The sequence below is a fragment of the Penicillium citrinum genome (genome assembly GCF_028827155.1).
Source record: "Penicillium citrinum strain IBT 23319 chromosome Unknown utg000001l:1.0-4955037.0:1.0-4956770.0, whole genome shotgun sequence".
NCBI lineage: Eukaryota > Fungi > Ascomycota > Eurotiomycetes > Eurotiales > Aspergillaceae > Penicillium > Penicillium citrinum.
The window spans coordinates 3531328-3553326 of NW_026622686.1; the positions used below are offsets into that span (position 1 = coordinate 3531328).

Genomic DNA, 21999 nt, shown 5'->3' on the forward strand with positions numbered 1-21999 from the left:
CAACACCGCAACGCCATCGCGCCAATCCCCCCGAAACCCGCGATAAATCGATTGGTATTGCCCATCGAGTCACCGGTTTCGAGTCACTGAATACTATATTTGGCCGCAATGGCCCCCTCAACCTCGGCCGCGAAGCCGATCAAGAAGATCTTGGACGCAACCAAGATCTCTGCTCTGACCTCCAAACTTGTTCGCAGACCCATTGATGTGAAGTCTCAAGTTCCTATTCAAGGACGCCCTCGAGAGGCCAACTCGAATGCATTCAAGGAGGCTTCACATCGCGAGACCGTGCGGCTACAGAAGGCTTTGAATGCGGTCGCCCACGGCAAGCACATCTTCGTCTACCACAATGTTCGGACGAAGCAAGTTGTGTATTCTCTGACCCGATACTTAGAGGTAAGATTTTACCGCTTGAACTGATAGTCGAGACTCGGCCTCATTGTCGGAATGGATGTCGAACGTCGATTTGTGATTCATGGAACTGTGCCATCCAACATTAGGACCAAACCAGGCTAACCACAAACTCCCTCTTGCAGAAAACCAACCTCCTCCGCCAAATGGTCTACCACGGCAAGAAGACCGTCCCCGCTGAACTCCGTCGAGATATGTGGGTTCCCTATTACTCCGTTCACTTCGGCGATGCACGCCTCGGTCTGCGCGCCTATCAACTCCTTCGCGAATTTTCCATGCAGCGCCAATTCTCTCCGCCGGCCGAGATGATCACCGTGACAAAAGAGTACCTGGACAAGAAGCGACCAAAGGACCCTCTAGCCGCAGAGGAATTCGACAAGATGAATAAGAAGCGAATCGGTCATCCAATGGAGAAGAAGGAACGTGCGCGTGTCCTCATGGATCAGAAGGCTACCTCGGTGGCGGATATTGCAGCAGTCCTCGCCATTCAGGAGAAGGCTATCGCGAACGGACTCTTAGAACAAACCTCCAAGCGTGGATACTTGACCCGCAAGGCTCGTCAACGCCGCCGTGCGGCTTTGGAGCGTCTGGCGAGACAGCAGCAATGGAATGCAGAGCACATTGCCGCGCTGGAAAAGCGTATGAGTGATCTCTCTGGGGACGATGTGGAAATTGGTGAGGTGGATGGTGAATATCCTGCCGATGCAAAGGACGTGAAGATTCTCTGGCGCGACGTGCACGATGCTTACTTCGCTGAGAGCTGGCCTGCTGATGTGCAGCACGGCGAGCTGGAGCTCAAGCGTAGTGCCATCATTGGTTCTGAACTTCGTCCTGAGGGCGAAGAGGTCGTTACTGAGCACGAGTTCAATGAGAGAAAAGAAAAGCAATAAGCACTCATTAGTCTGTTTGCGACGACGATGCTTTTTGAATGATCTTTCACCGGCCTTGTGTTTTGTCTGAGGCCGCATTGAGCGATATTCTACTACCTCCTGTTGATATCATTTTCCCCTCTCCGTTTGGGCTCAGGCGAGATGGGTGATGTTTGTATTTCTCCTTTTTTTTCATGTGTCCCACTCAGGTGTAAGGACTATCTACTGCATAAATTGTATTTTTAGGCAATTCAATATTACTTTTTTGAAAGCAATTGGCTTCTTGTTCTTTCTTTCTATAGAATTAACGACCTACTATACTACCTATGATTACTCGTGGTATTACACTGGATTGAGGAGGTCCTCAATCCAGAGTAGATAATGATCACCTTTGTACAATATATTGTACCGTTGTCCATCGGTTTTAATGCCAGTAGTACCATCAGGTGATACTATAGTAGTAGTATATTAATCACATAGTAGCAAGGTGAAATATTGGCTTTAACCAGTACGTTCAGGGACATTCATCTGTCTTTGCAGATTGTAACGATCGAGTCTCGATTTACGTAGTGCAAATAAAATAACCATACATACAGACACCACAAAAAAAGTGATTTGAAAACAAGAAGGGAGAAACAGAAAGTCTTAATCTCATAAACCTCAGCCAGTCCGAGGGGTAAAGGAGCCCAATAAATCGGCGATGCTGCCATGTATCGGGCACTTAGACGGCTTGTGTCCTTGATAACAGCACCAAGAGAAACAAGCGTGAAGGGCGATTGTTATTGTAAGTTCCAGAAATTGGGCGCCGATGTGCAACAGGTAAAATCAGAAAATGATAGAAGAAGAAACTGGAAAGAAGAGGTGTGAAAATAGTGAAATAAACGTGGGCTCGAGTGGTTGATTCAAGAGCATCCAAAAGTCATAAAAAATGAAGACAAGGAAAACATATGACCGCGTTCTATCTGGTTGCTACACCTTGAAAGTCTTCGGTGCACTGAGAAGTGTCTCGTCAAAGGCTTGAACAAAATTATTTGCTTTCCTGTGGCACATTACTTTGACTCAAGACATCCACAGATGGCAGTTGATGATTGCTGTCCAAGTTGAGCTCAGGCCCGGGTTCTTGGTTGTCATTGCTGGCCATCTTCTCCAGTATTTCCTCATTCGCCTGCTCTGCAAGCTCAGGGTTATCAGCAAGTCCAGCATTGGCCATGCTTCTTCGCGCACCCTCCACGATCTTGTCGGCTTCGCTCACGCCACGATTGAGATTTGCAGATGGGTCACCGTCCACTCCGATCGGATCCACTTTATTGCTCACCACATCCTTCACGCGATTTGAGTCAAGACGGATGACCATGCAGGACAAGTTGTCTGTACTGAAGCGCGCAAGAGCGTGATCCACAAGGATCTTGGAAGCTTGCTGAGCATCCTGGACGTTGCGGATAAGGTCAACAGCTTCCTGGTCACTACATACATCCCAAAGCTAGATGGAGCAAGGTTAGTCATTAAAATACAGTCGAAAAGGAAATTTAGAATCAAACTCACCCCGTCGCAAGCCAGAATGATAAACTCGTCGGCATCGGGTTGTATCACGGTTTCAGTGGTATAAGGATGTCCAGTCACCAGATCCTTTAGATAGGTATCGCCAAGAGCACGAGTAACAGCCAGGACTCCATTGACACGATTGTTGAGAATTAGTCCGCCAGCGTTGGTAATTCTCTTTCCTTCGTTCTCATCGCTTCCCTTGTGATCATACGACAGGCGCAGTGCTTTTCCATTGCGACACAAGACAATACGAGCATCTCCAACGTTGGCCGTGTACAGCACCCGTTGACGAACAGCCCTATCTTGCAATTTGGGAATGGAACCTTCAGTGGGGGTATCTTGAACCGAGGTCTCCAGAGCATCAGAGCTGGCATCGCCCTTCACTGCCGCCGCAGCAGGGGCAAGAGCAGCAGAGCCAGTGGCTGAATTTGAGCTAGGAACTCGATCTTCCCAGCGGAGGACCGCGGTTACTGCAGTACAGCCACTGTTTTTGAGGGGCAGTTTCTCCAGCTGCTGGTCCACACTGGTAAACGTTTGATCGAGAAGTTCAGGCACAGGTGTACTGGGACTTTTGCGCATGACCTCCTCCAGAATTAAATGAAGCTTTTTACCACACCACTCTGCCGCGAAAGTACCCGCATGTCCATCAAAGATAGCGAAATAACCATTGTCTGTTTCCACCGCGTTTAAGGAGTCTTCGGAAGTCTGAGAATCGTTCGCGTCCCTTGGAGGATCATTGCCATTGATGTCAGGCGAGGCTGTCGGGGCCGGTGTGCCAAGAAAATTGTACAGATAGGCGTGTGTATCTTCCATCGTCCGGCGACATTTTCGATTCTTGTCTTCTGTCACACCAACGCGGAAGGACGAACGAGTAGTCGGTACTGACTCTCCAGCGGAGTTGTTGAAGGATCCTTGCGGGACACTCAAGGCTGGATCCATTCTTCCAAGCTTTTGGAGAGGACTGTCTGAGACTTGAGGACTAGTGCTGAAGGAAGTACCCTCGCGCGTGCCGTTCAGGGAGAGGGAGTTCTTGGCGTTACTGAAGAAGCTCGCCGCTTTGGTAACGGTGCTACTCCTGCGCTTCTTTTCGCCTGCGGGGCCTTGGTCTTCACTTTGTCGACGAAAAAATCCGGCACCAGGCGGAGAGAATCGCTTCTCGCGAGGACTGGCGTTTTCGGGCTGGAGGCTATTCAGGGAGTTCGTATCGATTCCAGGTACAGTGGCTTCGGTCTTATCTTTGGGTGGGCTCGAAGAGCCACTGAACATTCTGTTCAGTAACCCACCCTGCGAAGAAAAGCTACGGCGCTTATTTCCTGCCAGCTTGATTGTATCCCTCGAAAAGGATGGCGGGGTGACTTTAAAGGAAGTTGGACTTGGCGCGGGGGCGAGAATGAGAGCGGCGTTGGTGTCTGACGTAGCAGCGATCGGCCTGGAGAGGAAGTGAGGGGAGGGTTGAAACTATAGCTTTATAGGTGTTAATGATGAGTGTATTTCTTAAAAGAGATTTGATGAACCCGTCAACAAAAGATAAATAGGATGCAGGAAAGGTTGAGAGGAGAGATGAGTTGAAGCAATGGGGAAATGATGGCAAAGGAGAACAGCTGAATGGCAAAGAGAGACGATTCGACTTGGCCCAATATTTGCAGGATGACAACTTGATCTCAATCGGCCCATTGGGCTGATTCGAGCTTCATGCATTCAAGCATTGATCTGTGGGGTGCGGCCTGCGCGCGTCTATCGCTCATGCTTGGATGCTGCTGGTATAAACCCCGCCTCCCGGAAGGCCCGGACATTCATTCCCTGGTGTGATGGAAAGGAAGAAAGTTGAACATACCGTAGTCGTAAGATAATGGATCTGGGGAAGGATGATTGAACACGGAGGTGGAAGGCGTAAGTTGTTGTGTAATGTGATATGCCGGAGGAAGTGACCTGAACTCCGCCCCGTTGCGCGGCACTGGGCGGAGGAGAAGCCAAGAACGGAGGAAGGGTGGAGCTGAGTGAAGCTAGACTATTGGGAAGAATCGAGAAGACGAGTAGCGGGGAGTCTTGTCTGTATTGAGAATAGGTCGAGAATTCTTGAAGAGACTGACTTTTAAGCAATGGAATACAGAATATCTAGGGGGGAAATGGTGGGAATTCACCATGCCGTCGTCCTCTACATCTGGTGACTCTCTGCGGAGTAGATCACATCATCGTATCAGACTTACCAAACTGTGGACATTTGCAGTATTTCCATTTTTGGTCTTGTCATCCCATGAGTTTGCTAGCCCTGCAGTGATTATTCTATTGATCTCCTCCTTACTATATATGCACTACATAGTAGACTATTACCATGGCCCCCATATTTAACCTGTAGGATCTCATGATGCCCCAATTCGGCATAGATGGTAGATAGGTCATATTGGTGGTCCAGATACCCCCTGAACTCCACTGCCTCAACCCCTATAAACATATGCTTCCGAATAATGAACGCCATCAACATTTTTCGAGGGCGGAGAAAATGAAGAGCATCCCAAAAGAAAAGACATCAGGTATACAAGCGGGAGCTCCCAGGCGTACTATAACATGAAGTACATTACCACGAACTAAAGTCTCCAAAGCCTCCGGTCCCCTTGACCTTCTTCCGTACAGGTTCGGGCTCAGGATCCTCCTCCAAATACTCCACAATCTCATCCTCTTCTCCACCACGATCGGCCAGCGCAGCTTTCAAATATTTGCCAACGCCAGTTGAGCCGCTTTCGCTAGCTCCAGCACCAGGTCCACGTACTCGCTTACCCGTCCAGGTGACTCGTTCATCGTCCACACGACGAGAAGCTTCCTCATCTTCTGCTGCGTCTCCGCTGCCACCAGTAGCCTCTTGCTGGCCTTCTGACTGTTTCTGTTTCAAGAATTCCTCGAATGGGTCCACGAAAACGGTGACATCTTTGATGCGAACCTCTGGGGTGGGCCGATTAGTGGAAGACTCAACTGGATGAGTCTCGAGCGAGTTTAAAGTCGTAGATGAAGGAGTAGGATCATCAATTAGTCGACCAAAGACGGTGTGCTTGCGGTCGAGGTGAGGCAGGGCACGGTAAGCGAAGAAGCTAGAACAATGGTTATTAGCTCCGATCCTTTTCGATATCCAACATAGGCTGGCCTTCAACTCACAATTGACTGCTGTTGGTGTTTTTCCCCTTGTTGGCCATGCTCAGTGTTCCACGTCCATCATGCTTCAAAGGTCCCTCGAATTCGTCTGCAAAGTACTTCCCCCAGATACTCTCCCCTCCTCGTCCAGTGCCGGTGGGGTCGCCACCCTGAATCATGAACCCTTTCATGTTTCGATGAAAAGTGACATCCTTGTAATAACCCTTTTTGGCCAACTGAATGAAGTTCCACACAGCCTTAGGTGCATGTTCCGCGTAAAGTTCCACATTCAAATGGCCAGCAGTCGTGTTCAGTCGAGCGTAGCCCTTGCCCTTAACCCGGCCGCGTTTCAACATGTACTCCTCTTCAGACAAGACAGCCAGCTCGGCTGAGGTATGTGGTGTTAATCCTGTACTAGTGAAAGACGCAGCAGCCTTGCCAGTTGTGAAACGTGCTGCGTTGTACGGAGTAGGTTTCCCTGTCTGGGACGATGCTGATTTGGAGGCATTTGTGCCAGTTGATCCGACTTTGGAAATCACTTTTGAAGAAGCAGAGCCACTTTGCTGTTGGGCTCGTTCAGCGCGCGCCTTAGCCACGGCCTCTTTCGCCTTTAAAATCTTCGCCGAACTTCCCAACGCATCGGCATTGACACTACCGGATGACTGCTGATCTTCTAGGATGCCCGTTTCGCCATCCTTGATGTAGTTGAACGAGCTGAGATTGCGCGACTCGATATTTTGCGGGTCCTGCAACGTAATGATGTCCTTGCGGCTGAACTCCTCGTCCGTAACCAAATCACGCCAAAGTTTTCCCTTGATGTTCAGTCGCTCAACTGTGTCCCAGGCAAACACATTTCCGGTAGTTCGTAGAGCTACGATATGTGTGTTGTCCGTCAAAACCTTATATGTCACCGGGTCGACGTATTCGTTCTCCTCGTTTTTCGCAATGGTGAGCTTGATCAAGTCTGAGGTTTTCAAAGGCGACCCGTCCACGGGATTCGTTCCATGTTTCTTAATCCATGGCAGAATATTAGTTAGATCGAAAAGGGTCCCGGAAGGTGTGCAGACTGGATGCGAAAAGGGCTGTAGGGAAAGAGAGCAAAAATTGAAAGGAAGGCGTTTGAAAGGCACATGTCCACCGCCTCGTCTAGCCTTAGATACTCCAGCGCCAGCGCTGGCTGAGAAAGCATCCTCTGATGCCCACTCAGAATGTGTGATCTATACTCACTGATCGTTAGCAAAGCCTTTGAATATGCGACAGCGGGGAATGTTATAACGAAGGGGTGAAGAGATCGCGTACGTAGAGCTTGTCGGTTCCTAAATTGCAGGCATGTTAGTAAAGTACTTCAAATTGATCCAAGAACTTTGCCTTACCTTTTCCCATGATGTTTGAAGCTCAAATATTAGCAATAGCTCCGCCTTCACTTTCCATTCGAAAAGACGGCGAGAATGACGCAGGGTGGACTAGCCTAATTCGGGTTAGCTCGCCAAATGACACCTCGAATACCAGGCATAAGCCTAATCTACCATCTGCCCTCCCCGAAGTCGGGGAGGGCAGACATCTATTGGAGACGAGGGTCGGCGATAGAGCACATCAGGCAAGCGAGAATTTAACTCAGCACAGCTAGTCTTATTGCAATAGAAAGTTTTGAACGAGTCAAACTTTCACTTAAGAATATATGTCGACGTTACAGGCTGATATCCACGAATATTACCATTGCCAAGTTAAATTTAACTAGTCAAGAACATTGAAACCCGCAGGGTAAACGAAATTTGGAAGCATAGATTGTCGCTAATGATACATTTACAAAGACGCCCGAGAATTGAAGGTGGGCTAAACAGGAAACTCCGAAAGCGCCACAAGGTATCCCCACCATTTTCCAAACCCCGTAAAAGCGCCACGAATGATTTTGTTCATAAATGATGGATTTCAGGCCGTTCGTGATTGATTTTTGGTGTCTATTGAGCTGGGGCTTGGTAATGGAGTGGAACAACCCATCTGTTTCCGAAATCGATTCCATGTCGACGGCGGGTGCCATACTTGCGCCATACAATTTGCGGGATACCAATATCGGCAACGGTGAGGTTCCAGTCGAAAGCAGCTCCGGATACAAGCGCGTTGAGAACACCAGTCTTGGGAGCACCAAGACACACTACCGACGATGCGGAAATGCAAAGTCGACTGCCTTCTACTGTGGTCAGTTCTCCTATATGGATAGTTAGTAGAGATCAAAAGAGGCCGGTGCCAAAAGCTGAAAAGGCGAACATAGGGGAACACTCACCACTTGAAGCCGACATTCCCGATGGAATATCAACCGACAGGACGTCAATGTTACCCCGATTCACCCATGAGATAATCTCGAACGCCACGGCTTGGTCGTCCGTTCGAAGGTCATCAAAAGCTAGATGCATGCCAAATAGAGCGTCGATCACCAGATCAGGAACCAATTCTGACGAAGAGAGCCTAGTCGATAGATCTTCCCATTTGAGAACTCGACCTCCGATTTTCCGGAAGATATCCAGTTGCTTGCGGCAGTTCTCCAACAGCTCGGCCTCGTGCTCCAGACCAAGCACGCAGACTGAGACGCGATGACCGCGGTTCCGCAAGTGACGTGCCGCAGCAATAGCCCGGGCACCAGTTCTATGGTTTCCCGTGACTACCAGCATTGTTGGGGCAGCAGCATCACTAGCAAGATGAGCAACTGCCGCCTCTGCGATACCACGGCCAGCGTTTTCGGTCATTATGTCTTCGCTCAGGCCAAACTCAGTCACGGCGATCTGCTCAACCTCGAGAGTTTGTAGAGGACTCACGGTTGGGCAGCTGCGGTTAGTTGTAGTCAGTCGTAGCGATGCGCCAGATACGCTAGGGGCCACCATGGGCGACACAGAAGACCGGCCTGGTCGAGGGCTCGTCGTGCGTGAAGTATTCAGCTGGCTGCGGCCAAGAGCACTAATCTGCGGCACCATTGGCTGTGATAACATCGCGCTGCTCTTGCGGGATTGCATACGGCCAGAAGCTCGTGACCGTTCTCGTCCGGAAATGTTTTCACTGCTATGTCTGGCGTCACTAATCTGCTCCGCATCATCACCAGTGTCGCTATTCTGTGGACTATCGAGCACATTCTCTGTCCAGTGGAGATTTTTACCACCATTTGTGCCCGGCTTCGCTTTGCGATTGAAGCTAACCAGACGAGCTTCATCGGCAGTTGTATCGTCATTTCGAATCTGCTCAAAGACAGTCCGTTTGTCAAATTTTGAAAGATTGCTTTGAAAGTCAAAGTCGCCCAATTCTTGTATATCAGTGGCATCTTCTGTGGCCCAGCCACTCGGGTTTTCAGCATAAGTACGGCGTGTTTTCTTCTTTCGTAGCTTCGTGCCAGCCTGAGGAACGGCCTCAGGCGAAACTTCAGTCACCTCTGTGGCTGGTTCCACAAATGCAGTTTGACGCCATCCTTTACTCTTTGGATTGGTGCTTGCAGCCGCACCATGCTTTCGTGCGGGAACATCGTTATTGACATGGTCTTTGCGTCGCGAGATTTGCTTAGCCGGAGTTGGATATTGCACTTGTTGATGCCCCTTTGGTTGTGGCGCCCGCTGATTGTTCCCAGTGCTCACGTTCAGCTCGAGGTCACTGAATGGTTCGGTGAGAGACGCTGTAACAGTTGGGGGAATGTCGGCCGGCATCTGATGATGGGATTGAGTAGGAAGTTGAGCGGGCTTGGCATAGCTCAGAATTGCTGGGTCGACGAAATTTTGTGGGACTTGAGGTTGCATGTGTGTTTCTGGGAGGGCTGCGGGAGCAACTTGCGCATATTGAGGCTGCGTAGGAACGACGCCCGTCGATTGCAAAGAAAGGTCTGTGATAGCGGACGCATCAATGGAATATTGCGCGAGCCTTTGGCCATTCCAGAGGAGTGTGACTTAACAGAGTCGAATTAGCTCGTTTCTATTTATCAGGAAAGGCCACGGGTTGTCATTGCTTACCATCTTGAAGCATCAACCTTTGTCCGACCACATCAGCAACCTGGCCTTGAAGCTTCCCGCCCGGGGGTGCTTTCAGGCTTACGAGCACGTTGTAACCAATGAACTCGGAGGCCATGGTCACTATCTTCCACAGTTTAGGTTAAGTGACCGCTCGAGCACAGAAGTAAACAATTGGTGCGACTGATGGGTTGAGAATAAATGGCGGACAAAGGTGCTCAGGCAGCTTTGACGGAAAGATGCTGTCACGTGTTGATAGAGAATGTGGGGAGGGGAGCTTATCGAGTCGTCATACCCTGAAGCCCTATTTTGCAGGGACTCATTGGCGTAATATAGCTGTACTCTTAGGATGATTCGGATGTACATAGAAAGAATTCAGAGACCAGAAGCTACAATATCCCTCTGGAGGCACAATAGTAATTGGGGTATATGAATATTCTGAGTTGGGTAGATGTGTAGATAACACAAGCTCGACCAATATCATACCAGATGGATACCTACATCGTCATCGTCTAAAACTATAGAAAATCAAAGGCAGAATCTCCCTCAAAGTCTTCATCGACTTGGGATTTCTTTGGTTTGTTGACCTGACTTATAGAAACCAACTTGCTGTAGAAGTCAATCACCTTCGGGTGCACCATCACCTTGCGGGGCTCAAAGCGTGTGACTTGCAGCCCCGCTGCAGAAGTGGCTCGACTCAAGGCCACATAGGCTTGTCCTTTTTCGAAAACGCGTCCCAGGTCAACTTTGACTCGCTGCAATGTCTGACCTTGAGCCTTGTGAATGGAAAGGGCCCATGCAAGGATCAGTGGCACTTGTTGGCGCTGTGCTTGAACTTCACCATTTGGAAGCTCGATCTTCCAGGTCTCAGGTTGGCAGAGAAGATGCCTCTCAGTGCCATCGGGTTGCATAAAATTCACTAGGGGCCATTTTCGCGTCATTGTGATCCCTCCTTCTGGATTTGCCAATGGCTTCAGCTTCTTGCGAGCACGAGAGACCGCGTCATCGAGCCCATCGGGATGATCCTCGCCATCAGCAAAAGCTCCTTCGTTCATTCGATAGAAATCGAAAGTCCCCTCGTCCATGAAGGCTACTACTCGACCAATTGAGCCATTGACGAGAGTATCTTCCATGTTCTTGATGAGCATCACCTGGGCTCCTTTTTTGAGATGTATCATTTGTGGGGCCATGCAATTGGACAACAACTTCTCACGATACTTGGGATCTGTGATCGTTCCTGAATCTATCGCATTGAAAGTCATCAATTCACCGGAAAGCTTCGTCATCCGTGCGGAATTAGCACCTTCCACCTCGGAACGAGTAGGAAATCTGGGAATGTTAATTCTGGTAACTTTCTCTCATAATGAAAGGTTATACTAACAGTTCTGTGGCCTCAAGGGAATCATGGAAATCCAATGGGCGGGAGAGAGCTCGGAATGCACTAATCGTTTGTGGGCTGATTTTCCCCAATCTCATTTCGTTCAACATCTGCGCGAATTCGGGGTCACGTTGACGGAAAACGTGCGTCAGCAGGATCGTATGCTGTATCGTCGTATTCCAGGTCGCTGCGGCGAATGCGAATTTGGCCTCGCGATTGCTGCCTTCAGGAACCGGTGGTAACTGGAAGAAATCACCTGTGACAACAAGCTGTATGCCTCCAAATGGACGTGCGTTGTTACGGATACTTCTCGCAATTTCCTCGAGTTTATCAAACAGATCACCATCTACCATTGATACTTCATCAACAACCAAAACCTTTGTACGGAGCCAACGATTCCTTGCTTTCTGGTTCTTCTTGATCTGCTGATGGTCAACATTTTTGTATCATTCAAAATATCATTCTGTAGCCGCCTACCTTCTTTATCAGTTCTGGAACAGGTTCTTTACCCAACCCAATACCAGCGAAACTATGAAGGGTGACACCTTCAATGTTACAAGCCGCAAGACCAGTTGATGCGGTGACTGCAACACGGTCCGGCTCCCGCTTATACTTGATGCGTAGCTTCTTGATGATCTCTCTCATCAGGACAGACTTTCCAGTACCTGCAGATCCCGTAAAGAATATACTTTTCCCGCGGTCCACAACAGCTTCCAAAACACCTCTCTGTTCGTCGCTGAGAAATACACCGGGAACTTTAGGGGGGCGCAAGGTTTTGTTTTGCTGGATCATCAACCTGAGGTCTCTTAGACTCTCTTCTCAATTCTTTCTGTCCCTCCTTTATAGCACTAGCACTCTTGTTCCAGAAATCTGCGGGCTTCTGCCGCCTTGGTGTCTGAACGGGCCTCTTGACCTGTGCCGGCTCCTCTTCTTTAGCCTCCTTCAGCCATGGCAATGTGCGTGGTTTGGGAGGCGGTTGAAAGTGGGTAGGCGGCGACGAAGACCACGGCAGTGGCATACTGCTGGGTGGTCCGGCAATTTCTTGGGAATTGGGAGGTAATTCAGGATAATTGACATCCGACGTGGATTTGCTCGGCGCTGCGGGATCTGGAGGGCTTATCGACGGTATGGAATCAATATCTGGGTAAACGACCGGGTCGGGCTTCGCGGCAGTTGTAGATGGCGGGGCAACGGAGGGCAATGGCTCATCGATATCGAGGTCAAGATCATCATCAAAATCATTCTCATCAAAATAGACCCCGCTGTGGAGAGAGCCCAGCGCGGAGGTGCTCGAGTTGGTCATGTCAATTTTTCGCTTGACGCCAGCCGGCTGAGACGGTTGGGACTTGGACGAGAGGGTCGAGTTCGCACGAAGAAGATTGGATTGCAAGGGTTTGGCCGACCCTCCCGGGTGGTCATTCATGGCCCTCTTGAACATCGCAACTTGCTCTGGGATGGGACGCGGCGCCGACAAATATGCCGATGCCGTCGCTTTCTTGGGACAATTAGATGAAAATGACCGCAATGATACCGTAGCTCGTCTCCCAGCCCGGTTAACCTGCATAAACCAAAATACCTCAAGAGTGGTGAAAGGAGAAAGAACAGCGTATGTCGTTGAAATTATTGATTGCTTTTCGTGACAAACGCGTGCGCGAGACGCGTGACAATTTGATGAACGACGGCATGTGAGTGGCTCAAGCGCTAATTGAAGTGGGTGCGTGGCCGATGATCCGCTTAGGGCGTGGCAATGAAAGTCAAGCCGATAGACACACCAATTATTTGGTAACTGGCTACTTACTATATAGATCCTACATATAAATGGTTGTTGATGCTACTTGATCAGTCAGCTCAAGGCTCCAATTTTATTGATACTGCAATATCAAGTATGCAGCAATCTGATTACGCTCTCAGAATCGAATAAATAATGTTTATTACTAGCTCTAGCGCCTGAACCAGTGTGCTAGAAGTGTAGAAAATGGCATCTAGTCTCCATATGAAGTAATTCTATATATATATATATATCTCCTTAGTTAATTCCAATGTGCCAATTATGCTCTTCAAGTCTGCTCACAGCCTCTACATATTGGATTGTACATAGTATACATTTAAAGAATGAAATGTCTGACCAATCAGCAGCTAGCTCTCCATGCTTATCAGCACGTGAGGTCACTTATCCACGATGGGATGGCGTCGCGACCCTCTCATTTGCACACGCGCACTTGCAATCCTAATTCCTCGCAATACAAGAGATTGAAAAATCAATCAAGGAAACCCACTGGAGAGTGTGCTGTGGAGGGTGCTGTGCCATGCAGAATGGCGGGGTCAATAGCCATGGGTAAGTGTCTATGAAACATCAGCCCCCGCCAGAGTGTACTACGGACTTCTAACCAGCATATTCATAGACAAGGAGCACCCACTCTTGGGTGCGATCATTTGCTTCACATCTGTTCCACCAGAACGAAGGGTCTGTATTCTCAAAATTTTTGCGTTACCTACCCAGATTGACCAACTAACACCGGGATTCTTCATCTCAGACGCAACTAGTGGATTTCGCGAAAGAAATGGGCGCAATTGAACAACCCGACCTGACATCGGACGTTACCCATCTCCTCGTCGGAGCAACGGACTCGCCCAAGTATAAGTTTGTTGCGCGTGAACGGAACGATGTGCTCGTCTTAAAACCCGAGTGGATCGAAGCTGTACGGGAACTGTGGATGCAGGACGAGGACACAGATGTTCGAAGGCTCGAAAATCAGTACAAATTGCCAGCATTCTTTGGCCTGACAATTTGTATCACTGGATTCTCTGACAGTGAGTTGTGCAATAAAAAAGGGTTCTGTGGATAAATTTGACGCTAACAAGGACATGCGCAGTGACCTTTCGGAATCAGATGAATGACTTGACCGTAGAGAATGGTGCCGAGTTTCGCAAAGACTTGACTAAGAGTGTCACCCATCTAATTGCGCGGAATTGCGAGGGTGAGAAATACAAGTTTGCGACGCAATGGAATATCAAAATCGTCACCGTAAAGTGGTTCCACGACTGCATCGAGCGCGGAATGATCCTAGACGAAGAGAAGTACCATCCCATGCTGCCGTTGGGAGAACAAGGTGTCGGGGCATGGAATAGATCGTTGCCTGCAGGTAAATACAAGACGGGGAAAGAAGGGACCGATCAGGATGCATCTATCAATCCACGGCCAAGGAAAAAGCTTCGTCGAACCGCAAGCACCAAGCTTGTGGGGCAAAACGAGAACATCTGGGGGGACATTATTGGCATGGGTCTCACAAATACCGAATCGACAGAGCCAAAACACGATCAATGGGAAGAAGAAGACGATTTTGAAAAGCCCAAGGCCCCTGTGATCCAAGCTGCGAAATCATTTGCGAGCGAGACGACTTTCTCGGAAACGACACAAAACCGCCGACAACCAGAAAACAAACCTACGAACGAAGGCTTTCTTGACGGATCTTATATATTCATTCACGGCTTTTCTTCTAAGCAGGTAAGCTCCTCATCTCGAGGATCCTTTCACTGGAAACTGACATTTGTCAGATAGCTATCCTGCGAGAACACCTTGGATATAATGGTGCTCAATGTGTGAAGTCTTTGAGCGAGTTTTCAAGCCCAAGTATCCCCAAAACTGGACAGGGACTTTATATCATGGTACCCTATACCACTCCTAAATCTGAAATTCCCTCGACTGAAGACATGGCCTTTGAATGTGAGGTTGTCACGGATATGTGGCTGGAGAGATGCCTTGATGCCAAAGCTTTAGTACCACCAGAAAAACACGTTGCGAGCACGCCATTCCCCAAGTTTCCTCTCCCGGGTAAGATATAATCCCCTAAACCCCCCTCGTGGTACCTTATCTCTAAGATTCATCAGGGTTCTCGGGCATGCGAATATGCTCAACAGGATTTGCACGTATCGACCTTTTACATCTATCAAAACTTGTGAAGCTTATGGGTGCTTCATATGAAGAGTATCTGACTCAACGAGCTTCAGTCCTTATCTGCAATGATCCACAAACAGCGAGTCGTGACAAACTTCGTCATACAAGCGAATGGGCCATTCCTGCTGTCTCTGCTGACTGGTTCTGGATATCTGTCCAATCCGGGCAAAAGAAGCCCTTTGAGCCGTACATAGTCCGAAGACAAGTCTCTCAACACCGGGGAAGCAACGAAAAGCCCGGTGATGGCTTTACAAGCGAGAGAAGTTCGGACAAATCCAGTGGTAGAAAGCGAGAAATAGTTTCAAGTGATGCTGCTGGACATGCCAACCAAAACGCAACAGAAAAAGCACTAGCGGGAAAGGCAATAAAGCCACGAACCGTACCCATTATAGATGATGGTTTCTCTAGAGAAGAAGATGAAGTCGCACCCAAACCAACAGTCCCAGAATCGCAATCTGGGTCACCGGCCAGAAACTCGGACAAACCACGCTCAGCCGAAGAAGATATCACGGCCTCATCTGCGGGGCCTTCTGCACTCGATACTGCGCTGAAGGGCCTCCTTCAGCAGGCCCAAGCAGCCAAGTCACGCCAACAAAATGAAGCATCGACAACGAACGATGAGAGCAGTTATCCTGCTCGGAGGAAACGCAAGCCTCTCCTAGGTCGCGCGTCATCCCATTCGTCCAATCGTAAACTAGAGATTACACGCCCAGTATCCCGCGCCAGTTCCATCGACACGTTGAACGACGACGGACTCGGAAGCGCACTCGACAGTGGCGATCCAACCCGCGACAATTCTTTATCTCGCACTAACAGCCGTGTCGAGGGGAATGCTGGAAGTTTATCTTCCATTTTCAGTGGAGGCAAATTCGATTTCACGGCAGAGAAGACACGTGCTCCTATTGACAATGAAGATGAAGAAAATCAAGAGCCGCAGATGACACAGCTAGACTACGAGGATCCAGATGCTGCTGCCATGAGAGCGGAATTCCTGCGCGATGCAGGGAAAATGAATGAGAAAGCGAAGAAACCTGACCCCACAGTAATTGGTGAAATCAGAGAGCTGGAGGATACTGGCTGGGGGTCCGGACGCAGGACTAGAAAACAGCCCGTAAAACGAGGTGGTGATGATGATTGATGGTTTAGTATTTCTGACGTTTTGCATTGGATGGGAGGGAATTCTCAAAAGCAAAGCATTGCATTGTATCGCGAACGGCGTCTTGAAGGGTAGCATCCTGCGGCGGCTGCTTTTATTTGCATATCTCTGAAGGTATTTGCTTAATTAGACTGAACAGTACTTTTCCATGATCCGTATATCATGGTAACCTATATCTCAAAACGAATTGAAGAAAAACTTCATCGGACGAACACTCCAAATTGTCGATTTTTCTGCTTGACTACTACCAGGCAGTCCTTAGGTTCTAATGCAGCTTGAGTGAATAGCTTGGGGCAGAGTATTTAAATTCATATAGATATTTTGAGAATGGAAAAACTTGAAGCAGTCAAATTGGATGGGAATCTTGGGCTAAACTTAGAATGACCTCCGATGCACGCCGAACCACGCCATGAAATAGAAAACTCAAGAGTAATCCGAGAAACAAGCAGGCTCTATAAAGAGACGATGCCCGTTACTAAGGATTTCACCATGAAAAAGGATATCGAGTAAGAAGGGAAAGAGGCATGTTGAATATACACGTTTGGGATGTTTGGAGAGAGTGATTGAGATGAAAGAGATGAAAAAGAGGGAGGAAGAGCACAAGCTCCAAAAGGACGCGAACGAAGCAATATGTTGGTACAAGGGTCAATTTTTAAGACTCGAAACCACCCATGGCGCCGGGGAGTGGTCCATCAAGGTCAAGGTCATCCACAGAACGGCGGTTGTCACCACTCTCGCGGAATAGATTGGAGAAGTATTTGAGAGCAACTTCACTCTCCTGCTTGACCTTACCAACCTCTTGCTTGCGCCGAGCAAGATCTTCGATATCCTGAGCCAGGCTGTTTTGCAGGTTGTTTGCAGGCAGTCGGAGGATACGTCTGACTTCAGTTGAAATTCGGTTCGCATTGGAATGGACATAGTCCATATCAGAGAGCGTAGCAGCAATCTTGCGAGACAGGCGAGGAGGCAAAGTTGTTGGAATTGTAGAGAGCACGTAAGCGGCGGTTAATATGGCTAGGTTGAAATTAGCAAAGCCATTCGTGTAAATAGGCCCAACGAAAGGGTATTCAACTTACCAGCAGCAAGGACACTGGGGAGAAAGAGGCGACGCAAGTTGTTCGGCCCCAAGACTTTAACAGCGCTGAATGCGCTATCAACCCAGCTAAAGCCACTGAAGGCTCGGCTACCAAGCACGGTCACAGCGGTCATTGCTACACCAGTCCCGGCCATCTTCTCCTGGCGCTCCCAGAGACCGGCAATGTCGAAGAAATCCCAAAATTCGACCTCGGTGTCGACTTGTCGGCCAAGGGCATGACGGCGACCCCGACGGAACATCATGTCTGCACGGAAGCTGAGAGGTGAGAACTTGTCTTCTCCAACATGCAACAGCCCAATATTTTGAATGAAGCCGACACCCTGCACAGTCTTATCTCTAGCATAGTCCTCGCAGCCGATGACTGCCGCAGAAATTTGGTCGAGCATGGCGAGCTTCAAATCCTCTGCATACTGGAAGACAGAGAAAAGACCCGGGTATTCAACACCGAGATCAGCATCAGAAACGCGGGCGATTGTATTGGATAAGGTAGACCGAGTATGGTTGTAAACATCATCACAAGAATCGTCGATGGCCTTGTCTACCCCATCAGCGAGCTCGCTCTTCTTCTTTTTACCTTTCTCGTAAGCAGGCTCAAGCTCTGCGAGCTCCTCAGTTACTCGCTTGAGTTCCGCCTCAGCAACATCACGATTAACGGTGGCAAGCGAGTTCAGATCAGCGAGGAGGTTAAGAAGATAAGTCCGTGCAGGAGCAAGCTTAGAGCGAGACCGCTTCTCCAGGACAAAACGCCTGAGAGCACCCTCCAAGTTTTCGAAATCTTGGATCTTTTCTTTCTCCTTGCCCTTACCCTTATCCTTGCCAGAACTAGCCTTGTCATCGTCATCATCGTCATGGGGGTCAGAGCCTCCGTCGCCACCGCCACTACCGGATCCCGACTGAGAAACTGCCACTGGAGGCGCGACTGGGATTGCATTGCTCGAAACAAAATGAACCAATTCCGCAGATTCCTTGTAAGTGCGAGGACTGAGCTTTGCAACTTGATCCAAGATCATACGCTCGCATCTCTGCTTGTCTCTGATTTGATCAAATCCATTAACGACCATAAATATATACGCTTTTTCGTGGGCAGCATTAAGGATGAACTCCTTTGCAGAGAGGGTGAAGTGATTGGCGGCGGAAACAACGAATACAACGACATCGATCTCTTCTTGTCGAGCAAAGACAGCCGTAGTCTTGAGGGAATCCGAGTTGAGACCAGGCGCATCGATCAGTGCAATATCTACCACGCCGTTGTTGAGCAAAGATTCATCAATTGTTCTCACATCCTTTACATAGACCTTGCATTGCATGTATTTCGAATTGTCGACAACAAGATTTTCGAGCTCACTCATTGCGTAGACATCATATGTGCTTTCGTCGTTGCGGCTATACAGGGCATCTTTGTGCACAGCATGTACTTCCTCGATGCCACTGTTTTCACGAGCATCCAATACTTCGCAAAAAATGCTGGTGCAAGGTTGTTGGTCTTCGGGGAGTACCTTCTTTCGCAAGAGAGCATTACAGAATGTGGACTTGCCGGCATTGAGATCTCCTGTGATGAGTACCTTACTTGATGTATCCTCGATTCGGTCTCGTAGAGAGAGAAGATGTTTGATACTTTGGTTGATCTTTCCATCCAGGAGCGATGCAATGGAAGACTTTTCCAGAGAGTGGACCAGCTCGGCTTGCGACAGAGCGCCCAACTTCAGGTCTAGCTTGAGAATAGAAAATTCCTGCGCAATCTGAGGCGTAATTAACCTGGGTTCAGGTGCCGCTCGGCGCTCAGCAGATGCACTGGATTCTCCTAGATCATCTCCTCCATTGGTAGTTGCCGCCCGTTTGAGTTGTACTGGGCGAGGTGGCGTAGAGGGTCTGTCCTTGTTTTGACCAAAATCCGATTGCGCAGAATGTAAGTGAGGCCGTTGAGAGGGAGAAGGGGGAGTGCTTTGCGTATTTTGCACGGAAGGGTAATGTGCAGGCCACTGGCGATTCATATCCTGGAGCTCTCTGAGAGTTTCGACAGTTCTGGAGATCGCGCGACCCAACTTGGTCCGGTTCGAGTTGCTAAGAGCACGAATGTAAGTATTCAGTCAGACTAGCGGGGATATACATAAATCTCGACATACTAGAGCAGCTGAGACACATGGCTTGCAACGACTTGTCTTTCGTGTTCCACTGAAGCATATATGTTAGTCCAAGGTATTTCAGAACGATCACCGCCATGCTATGAATTCAAGCCCTCACCTGCAGGATCCCATTCGCCGGTTCGCGTCGGAGTATGCGCAGGAGTTGGTCTATCTTGCCCCAACTCAGCACGCCATGCCGCGTTCGCGTCGGTCTCCATGGTGCTATCGCCCGCGATGCTACCTCCATAGCCCGAGTCGTTGTTCAGCGAAGTCATCAGGGCCGTGGCACTTTCCGAGGTCGATCCGTTGCCCACAGTCATGTATGCTGGCGGGGGCTGAAAAGGACTTCTTTCTTCTTCCTCGCCCGGAAATCGTGACGAGCCGGCCCTCGAGGAGCCTTCACCTGGGGTATTGTCGTGACTCATGACGGATAAATGCAACGGTGAAGAGCCATCGAAGGTGTCAAGATGTTTTGTTTGTTGGATGGGGAGATTTCCATGGAAGGTCGCTCTTCAACCCGAAGAGGTTTAGCCCGGACATGTGACCTGTAAATTACCAGTGCCGCCATGCCGATTTACTTCGATATTGATGAACGAAGATAGTCAAAAGACGTGACCACGTTGATTTAAAAACGTCTATATGGCATTTCAAAGGCTAGGATCTATATACCGGAGTAATAGTTCTCGTTAATGATACCAGTCCACTTAGTATTGGGAAATTTCAGTTTGACATCTGCATCCGTATGTTAAGCGGCGGCAGTATCGTGCTGTAATACCGCGGTCCCGCTCCGCTCCCGCTTGATGTCACTGCCTTTGGGGCAAATAGGCATCTCCAGCTCCCCTCTCTATCTCCTTGCCTCCTCTCCTTCCGATAACCATGAATGTGAGTAGCTTTAGTACTTCAATTCCGTAGAAGTGATCTTAACCAGAATTACAGATCGTCGAATGGGCCTTCGGCAAGCGCATGACGCCTGCCGAGCGTCTGCGCAAACACCAGCGAGCCCTTGATCGTACCCAGCGCGAACTAGATCGCGAACGAACGAAGCTAGAGAACCAGGAGAAGAAGCTTGTACAAGATATTAAGAAGAGTGCCAAAAATGGGCAGGTTGGGGCTTGCAAAATTCAAGCTAAAGACTTGGTCCGAACACGAAGGTGGGTGGTCTACAACTCAATGTTACCTGCGATGAACTAGAACTGACGGAGTCGCACTACAGATATATCCAGAAATTCTACCAGATGCGCACACAGCTACAGGCTATTTCACTCCGTATTCAGGTAAGTGGTATCTGGTCATTGACCGTACACGCGCTAACCACTATTATCCTTCAGACCGTGCGCAGCAATGAACAAATGATGCAGTCTATGAAAGGCGCAACAAAACTTCTTGGGGGTATGAATCGACAAATGAATCTACCGGGATTGCAGCGGATCGCAATGGAGTTCGAGCGTGAGAATGAAATCATGGACGAACGACAAGAGATGATGGACGACGCCATCGATGAAGCCACTGGCATGGAAGGGGAAGAAGAGGAAGGGGAGGATATTGTGAAAGAAGTTTTGGACGAGATTGGTGTTGATTTGGGCCAGGCGGTTTGTTTGAACTTCCAAATTGAGATATATATATACACGTGTGCTGACCATTCTAACCACAGCTGGGCGAAACACCCTCAGACATCCAGAAGGCGCCTGCAGAGGAGACTCGAGTTGCTCAGGCCGTGGGTGGCGGGGCGAATACGGATGACGACGACCTTCAAGCTAGGCTCGATAGCCTTCGACGATGACGATAACACGTTTTGATTTTTGGCTTTCGTATTTTTAGCTCTCGATGAATCTGATCTGGCATTAGGCTGATATATTGGCGCAAACCTGCTTTATTTGGAATTACCTCCTTCTTCCTTAGCGATTAATCTGTTCAGCTTGAGCGCGATTCATGGCTGCCTATGTTCGAGAACGGCCTTACAACTTGTAATGAAGCCTCCAGAGTGGCGAAGCCACGATCAGGAAATCCACTCTTCTTTGACAATATACTGTCAAACCCTACTAGTCTAGCAAGTGCGATAAGCAGTAAAGTAGGTGAATTCAGCCTCAAAAACACTGTGAGTCAATTCTCAGCGTATCAGCGTAAGATTTCTCACGGTACTTACTACTACATAGTTAGGGTTTCAATATACGCCCCGTATGCGCGTGCCACGTTTTCCGCTGTGGACGCCGCATTTCCTTGCCAATCAGGGCAATTCTTTTATAACATCCATAAATGAGGTATAGCCAATAGACTAGAAGAAGATTGAGAAAATGGTTTGCTCAATTTGCAGACTTGAAGCGGGGTTAAGTTCCCAAATTGAGGCTTTGGAGATCTAATTTTTCTCT

General features: G+C 48.9%; 8 protein-coding genes across 8 annotated transcripts; 3 read left to right on the forward strand and 5 right to left on the reverse strand.

Moving 5' to 3' along the window:
* Positions 1 to 108: 108 nt before the first annotated feature.
* N7469_001331 (mitochondrial 54S ribosomal protein mL67) lies at positions 109 to 1301 on the forward strand (the record flags this gene model as incomplete). The annotated part of the gene is made up of 2 exons (XM_056640251.1): positions 109 to 396; positions 537 to 1301. The coding sequence occupies 2 exons, from the start codon at positions 109 to 111 to the stop codon at positions 1299 to 1301; spliced, it is 1053 nt and encodes a 350-aa protein (XP_056506008.1).
* Positions 1302 to 2307: 1006 nt separating this feature from the next.
* Positions 2308 to 4088, reverse strand: ptcG (type 2C protein phosphatase PTC1; the record flags this gene model as incomplete). The annotated part of the gene is made up of 2 exons (XM_056640252.1): positions 2308 to 2760; positions 2823 to 4088. The coding sequence occupies 2 exons, from the start codon at positions 4086 to 4088 to the stop codon at positions 2308 to 2310; spliced, it is 1719 nt and encodes a 572-aa protein (XP_056506009.1).
* A 1309-nt stretch (positions 4089 to 5397) lies between these two features.
* Positions 5398 to 7328, reverse strand: N7469_001333 (PPIL2 family peptidylprolyl isomerase; the record flags this gene model as incomplete). The annotated part of the gene is made up of 4 exons (XM_056640253.1): positions 5398 to 5905; positions 5970 to 7162; positions 7245 to 7261; positions 7319 to 7328. 4 exons carry the CDS (start codon positions 7326 to 7328, stop codon positions 5398 to 5400), a joined length of 1728 nt encoding a protein of 575 aa, XP_056506010.1.
* Positions 7329 to 7903: 575 nt separating this feature from the next.
* N7469_001334 (mRNA decapping enhancer EDC3) lies at positions 7904 to 10043 on the reverse strand (the record flags this gene model as incomplete). The annotated part of the gene is made up of 3 exons (XM_056640254.1): positions 7904 to 8151; positions 8227 to 9864; positions 9929 to 10043. The coding sequence occupies 3 exons, from the start codon at positions 10041 to 10043 to the stop codon at positions 7904 to 7906; spliced, it is 2001 nt and encodes a 666-aa protein (XP_056506011.1).
* A 400-nt stretch (positions 10044 to 10443) lies between these two features.
* N7469_001335 (DEAD/DEAH box helicase) lies at positions 10444 to 12741 on the reverse strand (the record flags this gene model as incomplete). Its single annotated transcript, XM_056640255.1, has 4 exons — positions 10444 to 11254; positions 11307 to 11725; positions 11781 to 12039; positions 12116 to 12741. The coding sequence occupies 4 exons, from the start codon at positions 12739 to 12741 to the stop codon at positions 10444 to 10446; spliced, it is 2115 nt and encodes a 704-aa protein (XP_056506012.1).
* Positions 12742 to 13634: 893 nt separating this feature from the next.
* N7469_001336 (uncharacterized protein) lies at positions 13635 to 16396 on the forward strand (the record flags this gene model as incomplete). Its single annotated transcript, XM_056640256.1, has 6 exons — positions 13635 to 13638; positions 13706 to 13767; positions 13838 to 14114; positions 14177 to 14808; positions 14859 to 15135; positions 15192 to 16396. The coding sequence occupies 6 exons, from the start codon at positions 13635 to 13637 to the stop codon at positions 16394 to 16396; spliced, it is 2457 nt and encodes an 818-aa protein (XP_056506013.1).
* Positions 16397 to 17066: 670 nt separating this feature from the next.
* Positions 17067 to 20058, reverse strand: N7469_001337 (mitofusin; the record flags this gene model as incomplete). The annotated part of the gene is made up of 4 exons (XM_056640257.1): positions 17067 to 17428; positions 17491 to 19571; positions 19634 to 19682; positions 19752 to 20058. 4 exons carry the CDS (start codon positions 20056 to 20058, stop codon positions 17067 to 17069), a joined length of 2799 nt encoding a protein of 932 aa, XP_056506014.1.
* Positions 20059 to 20509: 451 nt separating this feature from the next.
* On the forward strand, positions 20510 to 21413 carry N7469_001338 (ESCRT-III subunit protein DID4; the record flags this gene model as incomplete). Its single annotated transcript, XM_056640258.1, has 5 exons — positions 20510 to 20515; positions 20570 to 20784; positions 20847 to 20907; positions 20962 to 21222; positions 21285 to 21413. The coding sequence occupies 5 exons, from the start codon at positions 20510 to 20512 to the stop codon at positions 21411 to 21413; spliced, it is 672 nt and encodes a 223-aa protein (XP_056506015.1).
* Positions 21414 to 21999: the final 586 nt, after the last annotated feature.